A 19,010-nucleotide genomic window follows, 5' to 3' on the forward strand; every position below is an offset into this window, starting at 1 on the left:
TGGAAAACCTCGTTTATCTGCCTCTAGTAATCGCTGAATAAGTGTTTCCTCTTCAATAGCCTTTAATCTATGGCCATTAGCACGTGTTTCTGCGCGTGGTTGTCTTCCTTTAAGGCGAGCGCGAAGGGTAGCCTCAGGCACCCCAAAAATCTCTGCAGCCTTCAGTATTGATTTGACTTTTTGATTTTTATAAGCTGCAATAGCCATTTGAATTCGGTTTTCTTGAGATAAAGGCATTTTTGATAGTGGTGGTGATAAAATGACGCGTTGAAAAAAGGAAGTGGTAGGGTGGAGGAAAATTCGTCGCTCGGTGGTATTCGTCGCTCGGTGGTTGATTACGTTAATATATGCGCTTATGTAAGACATTTGTGAGCATCCCGCCCTGCGCCAAGACTCTACTTGATTCTGGCGTCATCGAGACTTACAAGCCAAAATGCCATCATGAATGCTGCAAAGATAAATTGGCAAGAAAAGCTTTCTGTGGGTTCCGCAGTATTCAAGAGAATTCGGTGGTTTCTCGTGTAAGAAATCAGAGGTCTCGTCTCTATAACCCTCACGTGACCGGGGTAATCTACAATGCAGTTACTGGCAAAATACACATTACGTTGGAAAACAAATCACCGATAATTCATCAAGGCTGATATACATTTGACGGTAGCGGAATCAATATCCAAAACGCCGCGTATCCTAGCCAAATAACGCCCTCAGAACGCCCTGATTGTATAACAACAGGATGACCACCAGTGCCAGCCGTCATTCCAATATGCTGCAGACCATCATTCAATCGCCCAAGCAAAAAATATCCTCGACACTCCATAGACCCTTTTCACCCTCGCCTTTTGGAGGGAGTTCTCGACATCCACCGATATCTGCACTGAACGTCCTTGCGTATTCCCGGGCTTCGCGTTCAGCTTCCTGGTTGGATAGCTTCTCCCCATTGTAGGACAAAAGCGGCAGAGAACTCAGGTCCGGAAGGTGCTGCGGGAGCTTATGCAGGAGAGTGGTCAGAGTGGACGCTTGAGACAAAGGCCGCTCAATGGAACCAAGTTCCAAGACTGTGTCCTCGGTAAGTTTCTGCTCTATATCGTTAAGAGCGGCGTCGTTTTGTTCGGAGTCTTGCGAATCGTGAAAGATAAACTCCTCTGGAGGCTGGTAAAGATCATTATGAACCGTTACCAGAGAGAAGGCCTGCGTGGCTGGAAAGGACGGGTAGAGCATATAATATCCTCGGGCTCGAATCAACTCCAGCAGATTTTCCATAAACGCCGGGAATTTCTTCGAAATCATTTTCGTCCGCGACACGTCATCTGAAGAGCGGCGGGCCATGAGACGATTTGACAGAAACGAATAAAATTCGGCCCACTTATCCCCAAAATACAATGCTGCATTACTGTTTGGCATTTGCCAGCGGAAAAAGGGTATATCAGAGGATGAAGAAGGCACGATCAATGGGCCGCTTTCAGCAGTAGGTTTCGAAGATGGCAGCTCGAGGGAGATGCCAAGTAGTTGAGAAGATTCGTTCACGGCATGGGTCGAGTATCGGTACTTCAAAATGGTATATTTCAGATAATGGAAAAAGGATGGGGATAGCTCCGTCTGCGGAGAGAGAACGAGCACGTGGTTCATGCTTGGATCCCTAGGGTAGAAGGATTCGACTGTTCGGACAGAGGATTCTTCTGGCGTTATGCGATGAGGTTGGACATGGCGACGAAGCCTTATGCTTTCTGAGGACCGGCTTGGCCAATGCATACTCTTAAGGAAATCAAGTAAAAGTGGATCTGTACGGGGCGGCAATTCAATGGTCAAAGCGGGAGTAGAACCCAAGTAGTCAGCCTTCTCGAGAGACTTCAGCAGTCTAATTAGAGACCCAGAAGACTCCGATGGCGCATGAACGAGCATTTCAACATGAACTTTATCCCAAGCTACGACCAAGGTGTTAGCGACTTGAAATTTACAGAAAGACCAACAGAGACAGATGATTGCAGGTCGCGTACCTTTGAGAGAATTGCTGTCTAGGTTAGATATCCACATAAGATCTCTAGCTCTGACGGAAAGGGCAATGAGAGACATTCCTCTCTGTTCTGTCTTTTGCTTGACACCTTTCCAGAAAAAAGAGTCGTCCCGAGACCCGTCATGGGCTATGACGACCTTCGGATTCAAAAATGCTCTCATGTAGTCCAAGCCTGCCATAACAGAAACCTCCATTCGGATATCCGTAGACCACGTCGCATAATCTGGGCGGCTGTCTAGAATAACGAAGGATGTCAGAATCAATGGCCGTCTGTTAGGGGAAGAGAGCGGAACTCACCATGCCAATACAGCGGACAGTTCTCGTCGCTAATGCCATTCACGCGTTGTATACCCTCGATCGACACCTCATCCCGTCCCATCAATGCAAAATGAACCGTATTTATCCGTTGGCGAGCCATCTCGCAGGCCAGAGGTATGAGGTCTGCAACGCTTTGTAGGTCGGAAGCCGCGAAGAGCACCCCGCTATTATCTTCCGGATGGCGCAACGACTGTCGCGCACGGTAAAGAGACTGCGCGAGATGAGGGTATCTGACCGGCCCATTGTAATAGTATTTCTCCGCATCACTCACTGCGTCCTTGTCTCTCGGTGGTGGGCGCCCAGCCGACCCTGGAGATTGGGTGGACCAGCCGCTCTGTCCAGTCGCGAATCGAGGGTCATATCGCTCTATGGCGGGTGGGAGGTCGGTTGGCATATGCTTGAAGAAAAGATACAGCAGGTAGACGCCAATGAGGATTAGCAATAATCGCCGCCGTCGAGGGAATCTCCATGTTGGAAGAGATGGAGCTTTCACCCGGCCAGGAACAGGTCGGCGATCGTCGTCTTTCTTCCCAAGCTCCTCGTCGGCAACGAAGGCTCTCCTAGAGAGAGGCATCGTTGGCGCATATGCAACTCTGCTCCTTTGGAGCTTTGGGGATCATATCATTAGCATCGCAGGAGCGATTGAAACAAAATGACTTGTCATGCCGCGGTGCTGAAGCGGCAGCCGACGCATCGCGTATGCTTGCGGAGAGCTGCGCAGCTAATCAAACTGTCTTCCCGAAGCCGCGGCGCCACGGGACGTCAGCAACATTCTTGGGTCCACCGGCTGCTCGAAAAATAATCTAATCTCCTATTGTCCAGAGATACAGAAACAGCTTCCGTCAGTCACGGAACAGTCCGAAGCAAAGAAGGAGTAATCTTAAACCGGGTGGGGCTTCATTCTGGGTTCCTAAAGTGACTACTGCCCGGTCCAAGGCGGCATGTCGTCTCCATCATTCTCCATAGTCAGAAACACGCCATATTAAGCAGAAATCATCTTTTGCTAGCCATGGATGATGAGATGGAGATAGAGAACACGGAGCCACGTGGAACCAAGCGCTCAGCAGCTGAAGCTGAGCTGCCTTCTGGACCTCCCCGAAGAATCCAGGTTAGTAACTTCAAGAACATCTCGAGACTTGTTCCTGGTTCTAAAACAGCCAGGCGCTCGATCCAGATGTTGTCAATAAAATCGCCGCCGGGGAGATTATCGTGGCTCCCATGCATGCGCTGAAGGAGCTAATCGAGAACTCGGTGGATGCAGGGTCCACGTCGATTGAGATCTTAGTCAAAGACGGCGGCCTTAAGCTCCTCCAGATTACGGACAACGGACATGGGATAGATGTGAGTTTTCTTCATCGTATATGAGAGCTGGAAGCTGACTGTAAACGTAGCCGGATGATCTCCCTATCCTCTGCGAAAGGTTCACAACATCGAAATTGAGGTCCTTCGAGGACCTCTCTTCCATTGGCACATATGGATTCCGCGGTGAGGCGCTGGCAAGCATCAGTCACATTGCCCATCTCACTGTCACCACGAAGACTGCCAATTCAAGCTGTGCTTGGAGGGCACACTACAGTGATGGGAAGCTTGTTCCAGCCAAGCCTGGCCAAAGTGCGAAACCCAAGCCTACCGCTGGACGCGGGGGCACTCAGATAACTGTAAGTCACCGGCCCCAGAATAACGCTGTCTGACACCTGATTGACCCAAAGGAGGTCGAGGATCTATTCTACAATGTCCCGACTCGCCGGCGAGCATTTAGATCGGCTAGCGAAGAGTACGCCAAGATCCTGGACGTGGTTGGCCGCTACGCTGTTCATTGCTCGGGAGTAGCATTTTCGTGCAAAAAGCATGGCGACTCCGGAGTCAGCATCTCCACGGCGGCAAACACAAGTACTATAGACCGGATTCGTCAAATCCATGGCAGTGCCGTGGCCAACGAACTGATAGAGTTCAGCGTCGAGGACAAAAAGAAATTGGGTTTTAAGGCCTCCGGCTATGTCACCAACGCGAACTACCATGTCAAACGAACAGTGATCCTCCTGTTCATCAACCACCGTTCTGTTGAGTCTTCTGCTCTCCGGAAGGCCGTCGAACAGACGTATTCGACCTTTCTTCCGAAAGGGGGCCATCCTTTCGCCTACATTGACCTGGAAATCGAGCCGCAGCGGGTGGATGTCAACGTCCATCCTACAAAACGCGAGGTGAACTTTCTCAATGAAGACGAAATTATCGAGTTGATCTGCAGCGAGATCCGGTCGAAGCTGGCGCAGGTGGACTCCAGTCGGACTTTCATGACCCAGACTCTGCTCCCAGGAGTCAGGGCTCCTGAGGCTGCGGCTCAGGATACAACAGCTTCGAGTACTACCTTACAAGCGGAGAAAGCAGGTCGTCGAGCAGCTACAGCGTCTCAGAAGCCGTATGAGCATAATCTAGTCCGCACGGACTCGAGAATGCGTAAGATCACATCGATGCTACCATCTGCGACCCCCCCGGGCCAAGGCCGGACAGATGGCGACGACTCTGCTGCAGCAGACGATGGGATGCACTACGAGACTACTGACCGCGAACCTATTCGAATTGCCCTAACGTCTGTGAAAAATCTTCGCGCTGCTGTCCGCGCGGCCATGCACAATGGATTGACCGAAATGTTTGCCACGCATACATACGTTGGTCTTGTCGACGAGCGGCGCAGGATCGCAGCTATCCAGTCAGGAGTGAAACTGTATCTCGTCGACTATGGAATGATATGCAATGAGTTCTTCTACCAGGTGGGGCTCACAGACTTTGGCAATTTCGGAGTCATCAAGCTGGACCCGGCACCGAAACTTATCGATCTGCTCAAAATCGCCGCAGAGGCGGAGCGAGAAGAATACGCGCTTCGACAGGGACCTGATAGTGAGGACATCTTCGACCAGGCTCCGGAGATGGTTGCAAAGACGCTCATCGATCGGCGTGAAATGTTGGATGAGTACTTTTCCCTCCAGATCTCCGAAGACGGAGACCTCCTTTCGATCCCGCTCATGCTGAAGGGGTACGTCCCATCGCTGGCGAAGCTGCCGCGGTTTTTGCTCCGGCTGGGACCGTACGTCAACTGGAAAACCGAGGAGGAGTGCTTCCGCACCTTCTTGCGGGAACTCGCTGCATTCTACACTCCTGAGCAGCTTCCAACCCCTCGTCGGAAGCAATCAGCCGAAGGAAATTCGGACCTGCAGACGACGGACGCTGCAAAAGAAATCCAAACAACAGCGGCAACAGTGCCCTCTCCCAGCCCTGGATCCAGGGTGGAAGACGAAGACGAGACGATCACAACCCGCCGGAACCAGCTGTCCCGGATGCTGGAACACGTCATCTTCCCAGCTCTCCGGGCACGACTGGTCGCGACGGGGTCCCTCCTGAACGGCGTGGTTGAAGTGGCAGATCTGAAAGGTCTGTATCGGGTTTTTGAGCGATGTTAAATCATCCGTCAGTGTTCCAATCAACCAGACTCGTGTAGGATTGAAAGCGGGAACGGGAACAGGACTGCCTGTGATAGGAAACCAGGTTTGTATTATTGGCGTCTATTTCTTTTTTTTGTTTTTTACACCTGTTCTAGATTGTATTTATTTATTACCCGTAATCTTTAACGTTTCCAAGTCTGATTGTGTGACCGTATAGATTATATTGATATGATATACAAGTGCAGGGCATTCATTAATGGAAAAAAAAGGAACTTGATACAGTACAATAATAGAACAGAATATCGTATCTTTCTCGCTATGTAACACCTTATCAACGCAAATAAATAGTCGAACTATAAAAAAAAATAAACACATGACCGAAGAAACTTCGCATTGTTATCAAATAAAACAAGCCTAAATAAATTAAAACAAAAAATTTTTTTTAAAAAAAAAGGCTAAGCAGACCCGATCAAGAACAAAAAAAAAAGAAGAGAAGCTAGACTAGATAGACAGACCGGACCGGACCAGACCAGAACAAACCAGACGCCAGAAAGAACAAAAAAAAATAAGAAAAAAACAAGAAAACTTTCAATCGAATCAAATCAAATCAATCAATCAAACATCGAAACCCAGGTTATTCATCCATCCATCCATACATTCATTTCATGATTCGTCCATTGTTCAAATCACATCCAACCCATTCAATTCAATTCATTATCATCATTAACATGATTCATTCCGCGTGAGAGATTGCATCCATCCATCCATCCAGATCATACCATACTATGCCATACCATACAAAACCATACAAAACCATACCCGATTGTTTGCTTGCGTGTTTGCCGGCTTGCTTGCTTCAGGTAACTGAGAAAGAAATTGCATGCAAGAGGGTTCATGATGATGACGAGGTTGAGGGCAGTATTATGTATAGATCGATGCCGTACGTCACAAAAGTTCGTCCCTCAAGAAAAAAAAGATTATCCGATCATTTGATCATCAGGACAAAACAGGCTGATGCCTGCTGCCTGCTGCTGGAAAATTGGCCGGCCTCGCTACTGCCTCGAATACGGCCTGTTCATCAAGGCGATTTCCCGCGCGATGGTAGCCCATTCGAGCTCTCGTCTCAGTGGCTGCTTCCGTTTTTCCAACTGCAGTTCTTCCCATTTTAGAAGTTCATACCTGCATGCTCTCGTCAGTTTTGTTAACAGAGAAACGAGTAGAGAAAAAAGAACTGCATACACAAAGCGAAGATGTGGCTGAATAATCACATTGAGCCGTCTAGCGCGAACAAAACAACTGTTTCATTGTGAGTCAAGCTGAGCTGAAGAAATTAACACTGCCGTTAACTTACTATGCTCTTGGAAATGAAAGTCCCAGAGATGCCATAACTTCCGCAATACATATGGTTGCCGACCTCGAAACGCCAACTCGACAGTGTACTAAAGTTGCCAATCCATCCGTTTTTCCTTTCTCTGTCGTGAAATTGTGGATTAGTCATGACCTAATTCAAGCAAAAAAAAAAGGCCAAAACCCACCAATGAATCCCAAACATCTATCAAACTCCTGTGTCAAAGGATCTATCCCGTTATCCTGAACTTGGTCGATGAACATCAAATTCTCCTCTCCCCATTTCTTGACTTCAGCGTCTGTCCACGACACCGGCTCTCCAATGCTGAGGATTCGCCTGATGCCCAGAGCCCACAAGAGCTCCGGGTTGTTGGCGTGCGCCAGATTGCCCAGGTACATGTAGGGCAGGATCCGACTGGGGAGAGACCCGTCCATCCTGTCGATCCAAGCTGGCTCGGATATGCGAGACAGATTCAGACCCTGTGCAGCCGGACTCGCATGGAGTAATCGGTCCTGAATGGTCCGCAAGAAGGTAACATCTGAAGGATAAGCGAAGAAGTTGCGCCCTTTCTCACAGTGAAGCCTGAGCCAGGCTTCGTGGACAGGAACTCCCTCGGCAAAGACAAAATATGCGACCGCCAAAAGTGAACTCTCCGTATAACCATCAGCACAGTGAATCAGAATCTTACGAGGGGGTTTCTGCGACACCATCGGAGTGTCGCCGTCGGCATCCACATCCGAATCGACCTCTTCAGGATTCGCAAGATAGTATATCCAGCGGACCGTATTGACAAAATCATCCACATCTCGACTCCGGTCAGACGGTAGTACGATACTTCCCGAAGACGGAAATTGTATCATCAGCCGCTGATGGGGGTTACTCTCAAGCTGCTGGTTGATCTGATCCAAGACCCGAGGGCCAGGAATACTGGCCAGATCACTGGCTTCGATCAATACGTCAAAATCTTCGGCCTCGATCTGTTCACTCTCTCCTGGCGTCAGAAGGACGTCCGGACTCGGGCCCAGCCACACGTTGTTTGAGATTTCCGATGCTTTCGACATGTTACACATTTCAATCCGTTCCCATTGGACTGAAGCCTGTCAGATTTTCCTTCTCCAGCAGAAACACATTGAACTTACAGAAATCCATCACATTGCCCGTGACCCGTCCCTCAGAATCCACAGATACAAGGTGAGGATATTCTTTCTCGATATCTTGAAAGGAGCCTGTCTTGGGTCAGCTATGTCTGGAGAAGAAGCGACAAGCGGAACTCACTTGAGAGCACAAAGGTATTAAACAGAGGAGTCTCTTGAGCTGGTTCATGCACTTTCCTCCAGTTTGCCTGTGCTCTAGCCAACTTCTCCGCTGCGAGCAGCAGCTGGGACTTGTCAACACCGTCTCCGTAGACAACAATATCGGACAGGGGAGCCAGCTTCGCGGTCTGAATCTGGAAATTGCGAACTGAAAATCCATCGGGAGGATCGGCTTCGACGAATGTAGAGCCCGAAGGCGCCAGCACCTCGTCTAGTAAAACGGCGCCCTTGAGGCGTGATCTCGTCAAGTCACCGTTGAGGCTGATAATGGTGATGGCTCGCAAGCACTTTGGAGTCCGTCGCAGAGACCGTTTTCGATTGACGAAGAAAGCCAGCTGCATGGCATTTTCGGGATGGAGCCCATGAAGCCAGGGGAAGACTTGGTTGGGCTCCGGCAACGGCTGCGTCGCCAAATGATCGAGAGCAGCAGAAAGTGTGGCGGCATCAATCTCATATACCGGGGGAGACTTGGATAACTTGGTGAAGCGCTCCGGTGGATATAGTAACGATGATAGCGAGTTGCGGGAGGCTTTTGCCGAGGATTCTCGTTGCGAGGCTGAGCCTGAAGGACAGGCAGGGAGATGCTTATTGGGGATCGGGGTTGGAGTCTGAGAGCGAGCATTCAGACTCAATGCCGGGGATACGGGAGGGGGAGTGGAGGAGTGTCGAACCGATTGTTGCTGGACAACAACGGTCGCCATTGCCGTGGGATCTTGTGGTCAGGTGTGCACTTTCTCCTCTTGGCGAATTGCAGCAACTATTGTCCGGCCTTGTGCAGGTTGCAATGAGGCCAGTTGCTCACGTGCAGAGGAGCAGAGAGGCAGTGCGATCACATCCTCTGCAGCACCTGCATAGAAATAGGGCACGATAAAAACAGAGAGACGTCTACTATCAAGCAAGGCTTTCTCTGCTCCTAGAAGTGATTTCTTGTGTCAGCAACAGTTGTGACAGAAATGCTAGATTCCCCCCGGCGGAGGTGTGCATATGTGATAACGGCATATTACTGGTATCTGAGAGATGAGTGGAAGCAACCTACCTGGAATTGACGACCTTGGTATCAATAATCTCTTGATCTCTTTTGGACAGAGAAACTGCGCGACAAAAGGGACAGGAGGCTCGGCAATAACAATGGGACAAGAATGCTGATGCGCGCAGCTGTTCCGGCGGGGGTGGATGCGGTGACGGGTCCACGTCCCGGCGCGTGCACGACTAACTAGTAGCAACTAAGTCTGTGGAGAGCGATAAGGCGTCGAAGCAGCAGATAAGGAGCCACCTTGGCCAGAAAGGGGGTAAAGAAGAAGGATAACAGACTGGTTAAGGAGAGTCAATGGGATACAAAGGACGGCAGATAAGGAGAGCGGCAAGACAGGGCTCTGGCTTTGATGTCGCGGGAGGGCTGAGAGAGGGGTTGGCTACGAGTGGCTGTCACGCATGTCCACAAGCCAACAACAGGGCCTGGACAAGCAATGCAATCACTGCTGTCACGCATGCTGGCCTACAACTGCGAGCATGGCCATGGCTCTGGCCATCTGGTCCTGCATGGGCCACTGGGTCCTACGACATTCCATCCTGTACATTTGCTACATTTGCTACATTTGCTCTCTGGTTTGCCCTGTACATCAACAGGAGTCATGCTGCCCTACTGCCTGATGGAGGACGATCTTGAGATAGGAGAAGCAGCAGCAACCAGCGTCACGCAAGCCGCGCATCCTGCCGCGCCGACCCCGCGCGTGCGCCCAATAGGGACTAGCGCAGGGAAGACAGCAGTGCTAGCGTCCAGCCAGTGGAGCTTGCGCCCGCTTGCTGCTCTGCCAAGTGTATCGGTGACGTTTAAAATGAGCGTGTGGATATCACAACACAGTCACTCAGTTCAATCTAGTGGAAATTCTCTAGAAACTAGATAACTGATAGTGACGGGCTTACATATTATTATTCTTGCAAGTCGTCATGTTCAAACGAGAATAAAAACTAAGCAATAAGTTCTTCGTGTAGGCAGTTCCCAAAGACACGCAACCTTCAACGTGTGGATGCATGCGCCGCTGACAGCTTACATTATCACATAGGAGGGGGCTCCTCTCGCGAACCCCGGATTCGGCATCCGTGTTCCCACCCGCCTACGGTCTACCTAACGTGTTCGCAAAATGCTTCCCTACCCAGACAAGAGACTTTGGACGAAGACGTCATCGTCGAGCTTGTAGCACAAGGTGAAATAATCCTCGCCATTTAATATTGTTGTTTGCTGCCAGAAAGTTCGATTTGTTATTTTGCGACGGATCAGTTATTATTGATTGTAGTCTTATTTGTCGATAATTAATTAAAGGACTTTACTAGTCAAGGGTCAAGGTGCATGGAGCTTGAGTTATATGGAGTATCTTAATTTTTCTTTCCTTTTTATATTTTTTTTTAATTTTTACCCTTTTTTTTGGCTGTTATTGTTGTCCCTAGGAATAATGCCATTATTTGCAAGACCCGTTGAATGGGCCATGTAAATAAATTTATTAATACCTGCAGGTGGTCTCGTTTGAAGCACTGCATGGCGAGTGTGCACCATGGAAATTTCAGACGTCACACAGCGAGCTGGTTGAAACACAGAGACTCGGGACCGTAGGGTACACCTACGCTGTGTCTCGACAGCGTTTCGTGTGAGGGCATCTATCCCATTGTTCGAAAGCACCAGCGCATCACCACCATCTGGCATCATCAGACTTCCTGCGGTCTGCAGTCGCGGAACGAGCAGGTGGGTCGCGAGGGGATCCAAGCTCCGACCAACCCCGCAGCTTGCAGTTCCCTTGCCGGAGAACGGTTAGTAGAGACACATGCCAAGGCGGGGCTCGGTTAGGTAGAACCCCCATTAGATAATCCACATCAAGGTTAGTTATCAACAACGCTGGAGCAACATGTACAGTACTTTTTGGAAGAGGCTGGGCTTGTCACCCGTACGCCTTTTCTCGCAACTCATCTGCCAACCTCAACAGATAAAACCGAGCCATGTCAGGCGGAAGGCCCTCGAACGAGCGTGCGATCTTCGCCACGTCGTTGCGGCCTTTCTCATACGCCTGCAGGTCCCGGTTGGCATACACGTCTCGACCAGCCGCATACCCCTTGGACAGGTTGCGGAAGAAGACATTCACAGCAATGCTCACGCCCCCCACCGGAGCTGTCGTATGGAGCCACAATGGGGGGATGAACAGGATGTCGCCTGGTTTCAGGATCGCTTCGTGCGGCGAGGTGTGCGGAATCGAAGCGATGCGTCCGTCAGTCATATTCTCGAATATATCGATCGTAGAGCTTGATGCGCCCGCGGGCAACTGCAGGTACTGTACGTCGGATGGAGGATACAGAATGAGTCGCTTTTGGCCTTGGATCTGGCAGAGGACGTTCGCCATGACCTGTAACAAGTTGTCAGTATCTGGCTCTCCCATATAAAAAAAAGATTGCTTCGATCCATGTCTTACATCGTAATGGAGCCACATCGTAACAGGCCCGGATATCCGCAGTGGAGAGCTGTGGGCGTTCTCCTCGGCGAACGCTAGCTGGGAAGGAAGATGGAAGTCATTTTTCAGCTCGGGGAAGTCCTCAGCCAGGTTGGCAGGGAGTTTCGATGGCTGATCGGCCGAAACCGAACGCAGATACTGGCGACTCCCGGCATACACTTCGTCCAGAAAGGCGCCGAAATCCTTGGTGACATAGGAGAAGTTCTTCTTCTGAAAGTTCATGTGCTCCGAGCGAGCCTCGTGGACCACAACCTAGACAATTCCCTGTTTTAGCACATCAAAAAGTGGCTATTATCTGACAATTCTATGTGCTCATACCTTGCGGTCGAAGCCAACGGTTCTGGTCAAGTAGTCTTTCGTCCAGAGCTCCGTGCAGCGTCCCAGGTCGGCTTCTGGAATGACGACCGGTCTGGACTGCGCAATGACTTCTTGAAACTCCTCGGGAGTTCTGATGGCTCGCCGTGGAATCTGTTTAATTTCGTTCATACTTGCTGGCTCCTGGAGGCTCGGCTGGGGCGTCGGCTTTGGTGTGTTCTCGTCTGGTGCTGCCGGTTCCCGCAGCATGGCCCATCGATTGTTGCGGTCGGATGTTGCGTCCTGCAGCTGCCACGTGCCGTCATTCCAAAAGGTCCCAAACGAGAAGCATACTGCGCCGCCGCCCACCACCAGGACCTCTGAAGGACTTGTAGCGCACGAGACATGGCCGCTCAGGAGTGGACGGGGTCCGCTGAATTCGTGCCCCAGACCAACAGCGGACAATATAGTTTCAGTCCACGGTGTATCAGAGGCCCGACAGCGTATCAATTCCTGTGTGTTGAGAAGCATGATCTCGTAGTCGGCAGGCACAACGCCCTGCATACCAATGCCACCGATTATCACCAGACCATAGGTAGTCATGTTAGCTGTTGCTCCGAACCGGCCCACGAATTTGGCCAGAGGCGTAGCAGCCTGAAAATTCTTGCTCTGGTCAATTAATTCTAGTATCTTTGATCCATCACCGCGCTCAGATACCGTCCACGTCCAGAAATCGTCCAGAACTATCCCGTCCTGTGTCATGCCTCCAAACAAAACCCCAGAACAACCATCGATACTTTCCATGCACGCCCCAAAACGTGCAGGAGGGCTACCGCCAGCTACTTCAAGTCTCTGCCATCCAATTCGACCATGCCAGAGCAACCAGTCGTTCAGAACGTCACCTTTTTCAGTCTTGCCGCCGTAGACCAGAACGCAATCCTCTTTGTCGCTGAGATGCAAGCGGGTCGCACAATGTCGGAAGCGAGAGGAGGGAAGAGGATGACTCTCTGTCCACACATCTCCCTCCCTAATCCAGCAGTCGCTCAGGGCTGCCGTAGGGGACGTGCGACCTCCAACAAGGAGACAATCATCGTCGCGCAGCGCTGTTACCGTATGGCACATCCGCGCAGGGATTTTCGGTGGGGGTAGAGGCCGGACCGGGACCTTGACACTGTCAGAACTGGTGTAGACGTCTGTTGATAATAGACGGGATTTGCTCCCCAGCCCGCCGTGCACACCAAGCGACGTGCTGCTATCCGGAATAATAGCACCGTATCGTCGCTGACCGCTGGAAGGTGCATGGAGAAGTCTCAGGGGGAGGCGGTGAGTTGTTTGCAGGTCAGATGAGGATAGCGTTTGCCTCGAGCAACCGTTATGGACACCTTCTTTTGTAGTAGTAGAAGCCGAAAGGAGGAAATAGTGTGAGGCAAAGAGCGCGAACTCTTCCCATTCATCGAATGCCTCGACTTTATCCAGAGAGAGTCGCTGGGAACTGCTGAGGAAAGAGTTGTCATTCCAGACATCCTGTAGACTCCGTGCGCATGCCTGTCTCCAGCCTGCATCGATAAAGCGTTGCTCCTGAGCGCTCAGAGACGGATACTTGTGAATGGAATGGAGAGGCGCCTGGAGCTTGTTGAAATGCTTCATCATAGTGACAGCGAAGGGGTGATCTGGTCCATCTGGGAAGAACTGTTCTAAAAGACAGAATCGGACGTCTTTACACCTGTTAGCCTGCGTTCTGTTCCAGCTTCAGATCTCACAATTCCGCTCTGACCTTCACCAAGGGTTGGTATCCAGGAGATGAGCGCATCGGCAGATTCGACATCCATGTAAGTCAGGGACACTTCGGCGATGCAAAGAATTGAAGACGGAGAGGTGCCAATCTCGCTCTTCAGTGCTTCCTCCAATTTCTTCAGGTTTTTTAGGTCGCAACCAATGCCAATGTAGTGCATGCTGCGCACCAGCACGGTGCTCTGTTCGGGGAACACCTCCACATCCCCAAGAAGATCCCTCAGTTCCTTGGTCTGCCGGATCACGTTCGTCTTCGTGGCCATCAGCTTCTCGTAATCGATATCCACGAACGTCGCATTTCTACACCGGGATTGTTCGCCGCTGAGGAACTGAAAGGGAAGCGGGTCACTACGATGATTGCCTTAGCCTACGTCTCATTATCTGACAAGTTCTCAGCTATCCACTCACTAGCCACATCCCAGGTTCACAACAAATTTGGGGTTATGCGATGGTTCCTCCAAGAAACGCCGAACGGTCTCTGCAATGGCATGCATGCGCAGCCAGTATCCTCGATTGATCAACGGGGCACGCCTTTGGGGCTTTTTCACGAAGTACCGGAAGAAATGGGGCTGCGGGTAGTAACGGAGCTCGACGCTGCGCTTCGACACGATACTGCTGTTATTCGTCTGACGGTCGTCAGCGAACTATTATCGATCTGATCTGGAGGTTGAGACGGGGGGAAAGGTCGCATTTACCCCCATGACGAGGTCCGCCTCCCTCTCTGCCTTCGTACTCGCCCCCGCCATGGCTGATTTTCCCGTTGACCCCATGGCTGCTGGGTGTTCTGTCACGGCTGGCTGTTGTGCGCAAATCTCCATCGGCGGCGGAACGCAATCAAGGTGTGGTCCAAGCGTCGGTGTCGGTGGAGCCGCGCGATTGCAGCAGAACAATCTAACAACACCGCCACACGCGTGAACATCCTCTTGGTGTCACCTGGACCGTCCCTGCGAAGGCCCCCGGCTGAACGCTGCCTAATCCCCGGGTTCCCCAGACATGAGGCTCCTTCTCTCCATCTTTCTGCTGTAAAGCACCTCATTTTCCTCCTGAACACCCGGCGTCTGGTCTGTTATGGGCCCGTTGCGTCCCCTCTCCCCGGTTGATTGGTGAAGCGGGGTACCTTAGTAAAGCAGAGCGTCACCCATCCTCCAGAAACATTCTGCGCTGGAGCCGCCATCCTCCATAGCATGCACTCGGCAAGATGTCCATGAACTTTGTGACGTTTAACCAGGACTACAGCTATTTGGCTGTGGGTATGTGATCTGGTCCTTTCTAGCCATGCGACTGCTCACCCTTGCCAGGCACTTCGAAAGGGTTCCGCATCTTTACGACAGATCCCTTTGCCAAGAGCTATGAAACCAAGGAAGGAAACATAGCAATCCTAGAGATGTTGTTTTCAACATCTCTAGTGGCGCTGATTCTGTCGCCCCGCCGGCTTCAAATCACAAACACCAAGGTCAGTCGTCTTGGTTTCTCTGTACTTTTTCTAATGAGGAATCGATTGTACGGCATATTCTCAATGCAGGATGTGAAGTTGACTGTGCTATAGCGGCAATCGACCATCTGTGAACTTACGTTTCCGACCACGGTGCTAGCCGTGAAATTGAACCGCAAAAGGCTGGTCATTGTCCTCGAAGACCAGATCTATCTCTACGATATCCAGACTATGAAGCTTCTGCATACCATAGAAACGTCTCCGAATCCAAATGGTAGGTCTCGATGCTGCTCGTCTCTTCCTGGTTGATTCATCTCCTGATCTCCCCTGCAGCCATCTGTGCGTTGTCGCCGTCTTCCGAGAATTGCTATCTTGCATATCCACTGCCGCAGAAGGCTCCTCCTTCTTCATTTGCGCCTCCTGCGCATACACCCCCGGGGAGCATGCATATAGCGCCCACGAGCGGGGACGTCCTTATTTTTGACACGTTGAAGCTGGAAGCCATCAACGTTGTCGAAGCGCATCGATCTCCGTTATCATGTATCACATTAAACAGCGAGGGCACGCTTCTGGCTACTGCGTCAGACAAAGGGACGATCATCCGAGTGTTTTCGGTCCCGGATGGTCACAAGCTTTATCAGTTCCGACGAGGATCCATACCCTCGAGAATATATAGCATGTCATTCAATACGACCTCGACTCTTCTTTGCGTTTCGTCTGCTACGGAGACCATCCATATCTTTAAACTGAGCAACCAAGGCTCATCTACTGAGGGAGGTCCCGGTTCACCTACCGGGGAGAGAGCCCTCAGTCAAAGTTCTTCCGGCTATTCGCCCACGGGAGAAGACTCGGCTGGCGATAGAGAAGTGTCGGACATTGCATCAAGGAAGCACAATGGGACACTGATGGGAATGATCCGGCGGACCTCGCAGAACGTCGGAAGCACCTTTGCGGCCAGGGTTGGAGGGTATCTCCCGAAGGGCGTGAGCGAAATGTGGGAGCCGGCCCGTGACTTTGCCTGGATTAAACTCCCCAGGTCGGCCCAGGGACACGGTGGAAGTGCGAGTTCGGGTCCAGTGAGAAGTGTCGTGGCCATGAGCAGCAACACGCCTCAAGTCATGGTGGTGACGAGTGAGGGTAATTTCTATGTCTTCAACATTGACCTCTCCAAGGGGGGAGAAGGCACATTGACGAAACAATACTCGTAGGTGTTCCTTATTCCTTTCTGATTGGAATTCAGTTTACTAACGGATGGTTTCCGATTAGGGTGCTTGATACCAATGACAAACTTGGAACATCCGCGATGGATTATTATTGACTGTTACGAGTTTCTGTCTTGTTGATCTTTTCGTTCTTTAGCAATGGTGCATGTCTGACGCAGGCGCATTATCTATTTCGGCATTCTGCTCTCGGAGTCTTGGGGCAATTCATGTTTTGGGACGGTAGGCTCTGCTTTTTGTTTGTCTGTTCGTTAATGAGTCTTCGCTGTATGATGCGAACGTGATGGACTTGGCTAGTCTCGGTTATTTCTTGGGGTTTGTTGAACCGACATCCTTGCAGTCATGAGAATGGCATCCTTTGAGCGATACCTTTGGAGCAGTCGAATTTTTAATCCCTGGATCTCCTCTTGAAATTAACCTGTTACGCACTAGCCTGTGGACGCAACGTAGATTTTCTCTTCTGACAGTATCGTTCAGAAAGGGGGAATCTGTAGATAAACCGGAGGGTAGTTTGGCATGCGGAGCTTTTGTCTGTTCTCTTCCCTATCGGGAAAACCCAATCTTTTTTCTCTCTGGATATTTACCCTCCTGACTACTGGCGATAGGTTTGTGAGACACGTTACATACCTAAGACCCTCGAGGCTCAGTTGCTAACGAGTCGTAGCTTTGCACAAAATACTCCGTATCAGCGCGATGTGTTTGGGCCAATGCAGGCGTCCGTGACAATTCTCCTTGATTCACATGCCACATTCCTGTACTGTCCAGATATACTACCTATCATCTGACTTCTATCCAATGGACTTCTCCCTCAGCAGCCACTGCAGCTCCTTGGCCTCTTCTGGAGTCAGAAGTTCGTCCAGCGTCTTGGCCTGCATGAAATCGTGGTCTGCAAACTCGAAGCCAGGGACGACAGTCTTGCACGACGGTACCATCAATAAAACTGACCAGACCACAAAGTAAAGAAGGCGTAGATTACATACCTCACTGATCAATAACCCCTCCGACTTCTTGCCATCGTCATTATCGTCATCGGGCAACAAGAAACTGGCCTTGTACTTGCCCCCCTCCACGATCCACTGCAGCCTCTCCCCTCGGGCGATGTCATGCCCGACGACGAAGGACTCGATCCGAGCCTTTCCGTTCTGGGCAGCTCGATCGCCGCGCAGCACCTCGTCTGCGTGGATCAGCACGTAGCGGCCGCGTCCGCGGTGGAGGGTATGGACGGTGCGGCCGCGGTTGCGATGGAAGACGCCCAGCGGTGAGCCCGGCGTGAGATAGTAAAAGATGGTCGTGCTGGCGGAGCGCGTGGAATGGTCCTGCCCCGCGGCCAGCCGCGTGGTCGACGTCACATCAGTCGCGGGCACCTCGTACGCCGTGCCCGGGTCTTTATTAGTGAGGAATGGATTGGGGATGTTGAGAGGATCGCGATCGGTCTCGACATAGTAGCCGCCCTCGACGTGCGGCTGCAGGTGGAGGATGTCGATGGTCTGCTGGACGGCCGGCGGTTCTTGCTTGGGGCCGACCCCGCGGGAGGGAGGGTAGACGGGCTTGATCTGCGAGAGGGGGACGTCTAATTGATGGGCCATCTTTTTTTTTAATTTTTTTTATTCATGTCTTCTTTTATAATCTGTTTCTTCTGTCTGCATCGTGAAAATAAAATGTAGAATGGAGGCAGAGTTGCAATCGGACGGAGACCGACAGACGATAAATTTTTTGTCTAAGGACTATCAGCTGATAAGTGTGCTCAGCCTCAGCAACCTCGCACATGCATTCATATCAGCATCGTTGCCTAAGGTGATGTAAATACAGCCAAATATCAAGGTCCAGAGATGGAGGTCAGTATGTATAATATTTCGTTGAAGGAATAATAAATAAGCGCCTAGCTACACCCCCTCTTTGCAGATGCTTCGTTTACAGACGCTACAGTGAAGGACAGCATGCGCTGCCAAGCAAGCAATTTAATCCACATGGATCTCTGCCTCGTGGCCGGAGCATTCCAGTCGATGCGCGGACAAATAACAGGCTCCCCAGACTGTTGGTGGCAGGCCAGCAAACCTAAGCAGATTGCTAGAATTAATTAACGTAATCAACCACCGAGCGACGAATACCACCGAGCGACGAATTTTCCTCCACCCTACCACTTCCTTTTTTCAACGCGTCATTTTATCACCACCACTATCAAAAATGCCTTTATCTCAAGAAAACCGAATTCAAATGGCTATTGCAGCTTATAAAAATCAAAAAGTCAAATCAATACTGAAGGCTGCAGAGATTTTTGGGGTGCCTGAGGCTACCCTTCGCGCTCGCCTTAAAGGAAGACAACCACGCGCAGAAACACGTGCTAATGGCCAT

At 50.9% G+C, this 19,010-nt stretch overlaps 6 protein-coding genes across 6 annotated transcripts; 2 read left to right on the forward strand and 4 right to left on the reverse strand.

Moving 5' to 3' along the window:
- Positions 1–780: 780 nt before the first annotated feature.
- On the reverse strand, positions 781–2,903 carry T310_3718 (Uncharacterized protein; the record flags this gene model as incomplete). Its single annotated transcript, XM_013473405.1, has 3 exons — positions 781–1,922; positions 1,995–2,234; positions 2,309–2,903. The coding sequence occupies 3 exons, from the start codon at positions 2,901–2,903 to the stop codon at positions 781–783; spliced, it is 1,977 nt and encodes a 658-aa protein (XP_013328859.1).
- Positions 2,904–3,338: 435 nt separating this feature from the next.
- On the forward strand, positions 3,339–6,110 carry T310_3719 (DNA mismatch repair protein Mlh1; the record flags this gene model as incomplete). The annotated part of the gene is made up of 6 exons (XM_013473406.1): positions 3,339–3,437; positions 3,491–3,670; positions 3,721–3,987; positions 4,039–5,755; positions 5,823–5,869; positions 6,060–6,110. The coding sequence occupies 6 exons, from the start codon at positions 3,339–3,341 to the stop codon at positions 6,108–6,110; spliced, it is 2,361 nt and encodes a 786-aa protein (XP_013328860.1).
- Positions 6,111–6,818: 708 nt separating this feature from the next.
- On the reverse strand, positions 6,819–9,128 carry T310_3720 (Protein tyrosine phosphatase Pps1; the record flags this gene model as incomplete). Its single annotated transcript, XM_013473407.1, has 6 exons — positions 6,819–6,945; positions 7,006–7,062; positions 7,118–7,238; positions 7,302–8,204; positions 8,254–8,340; positions 8,390–9,128. 6 exons carry the CDS (start codon positions 9,126–9,128, stop codon positions 6,819–6,821), a joined length of 2,034 nt encoding a protein of 677 aa, XP_013328861.1.
- A 2,229-nt stretch (positions 9,129–11,357) lies between these two features.
- On the reverse strand, positions 11,358–14,167 carry T310_3721 (Leucine carboxyl methyltransferase family; the record flags this gene model as incomplete). Its single annotated transcript, XM_013473408.1, has 4 exons — positions 11,358–11,816; positions 11,883–12,173; positions 12,240–13,904; positions 13,976–14,167. 4 exons carry the CDS (start codon positions 14,165–14,167, stop codon positions 11,358–11,360), a joined length of 2,607 nt encoding a protein of 868 aa, XP_013328862.1.
- A 1,037-nt stretch (positions 14,168–15,204) lies between these two features.
- On the forward strand, positions 15,205–16,646 carry T310_3722 (Autophagy-related protein 18; the record flags this gene model as incomplete). Its single annotated transcript, XM_013473409.1, has 4 exons — positions 15,205–15,256; positions 15,305–15,459; positions 15,553–15,712; positions 15,772–16,646. 4 exons carry the CDS (start codon positions 15,205–15,207, stop codon positions 16,644–16,646), a joined length of 1,242 nt encoding a protein of 413 aa, XP_013328863.1.
- An 800-nt stretch (positions 16,647–17,446) lies between these two features.
- Positions 17,447–18,244, reverse strand: T310_3723 (DUF985 domain protein; the record flags this gene model as incomplete). Its single annotated transcript, XM_013473410.1, has 2 exons — positions 17,447–17,572; positions 17,639–18,244. The coding sequence occupies 2 exons, from the start codon at positions 18,242–18,244 to the stop codon at positions 17,447–17,449; spliced, it is 732 nt and encodes a 243-aa protein (XP_013328864.1).
- Between the last annotated feature and the right edge of the window lie 766 nt (positions 18,245–19,010).

Source organism: Rasamsonia emersonii (genome assembly GCF_000968595.1).
Source record: "Rasamsonia emersonii CBS 393.64 chromosome Unknown ctg1118621760077, whole genome shotgun sequence".
Taxonomy (NCBI): Eukaryota; Fungi; Ascomycota; class Eurotiomycetes; order Eurotiales; family Trichocomaceae; genus Rasamsonia; species Rasamsonia emersonii.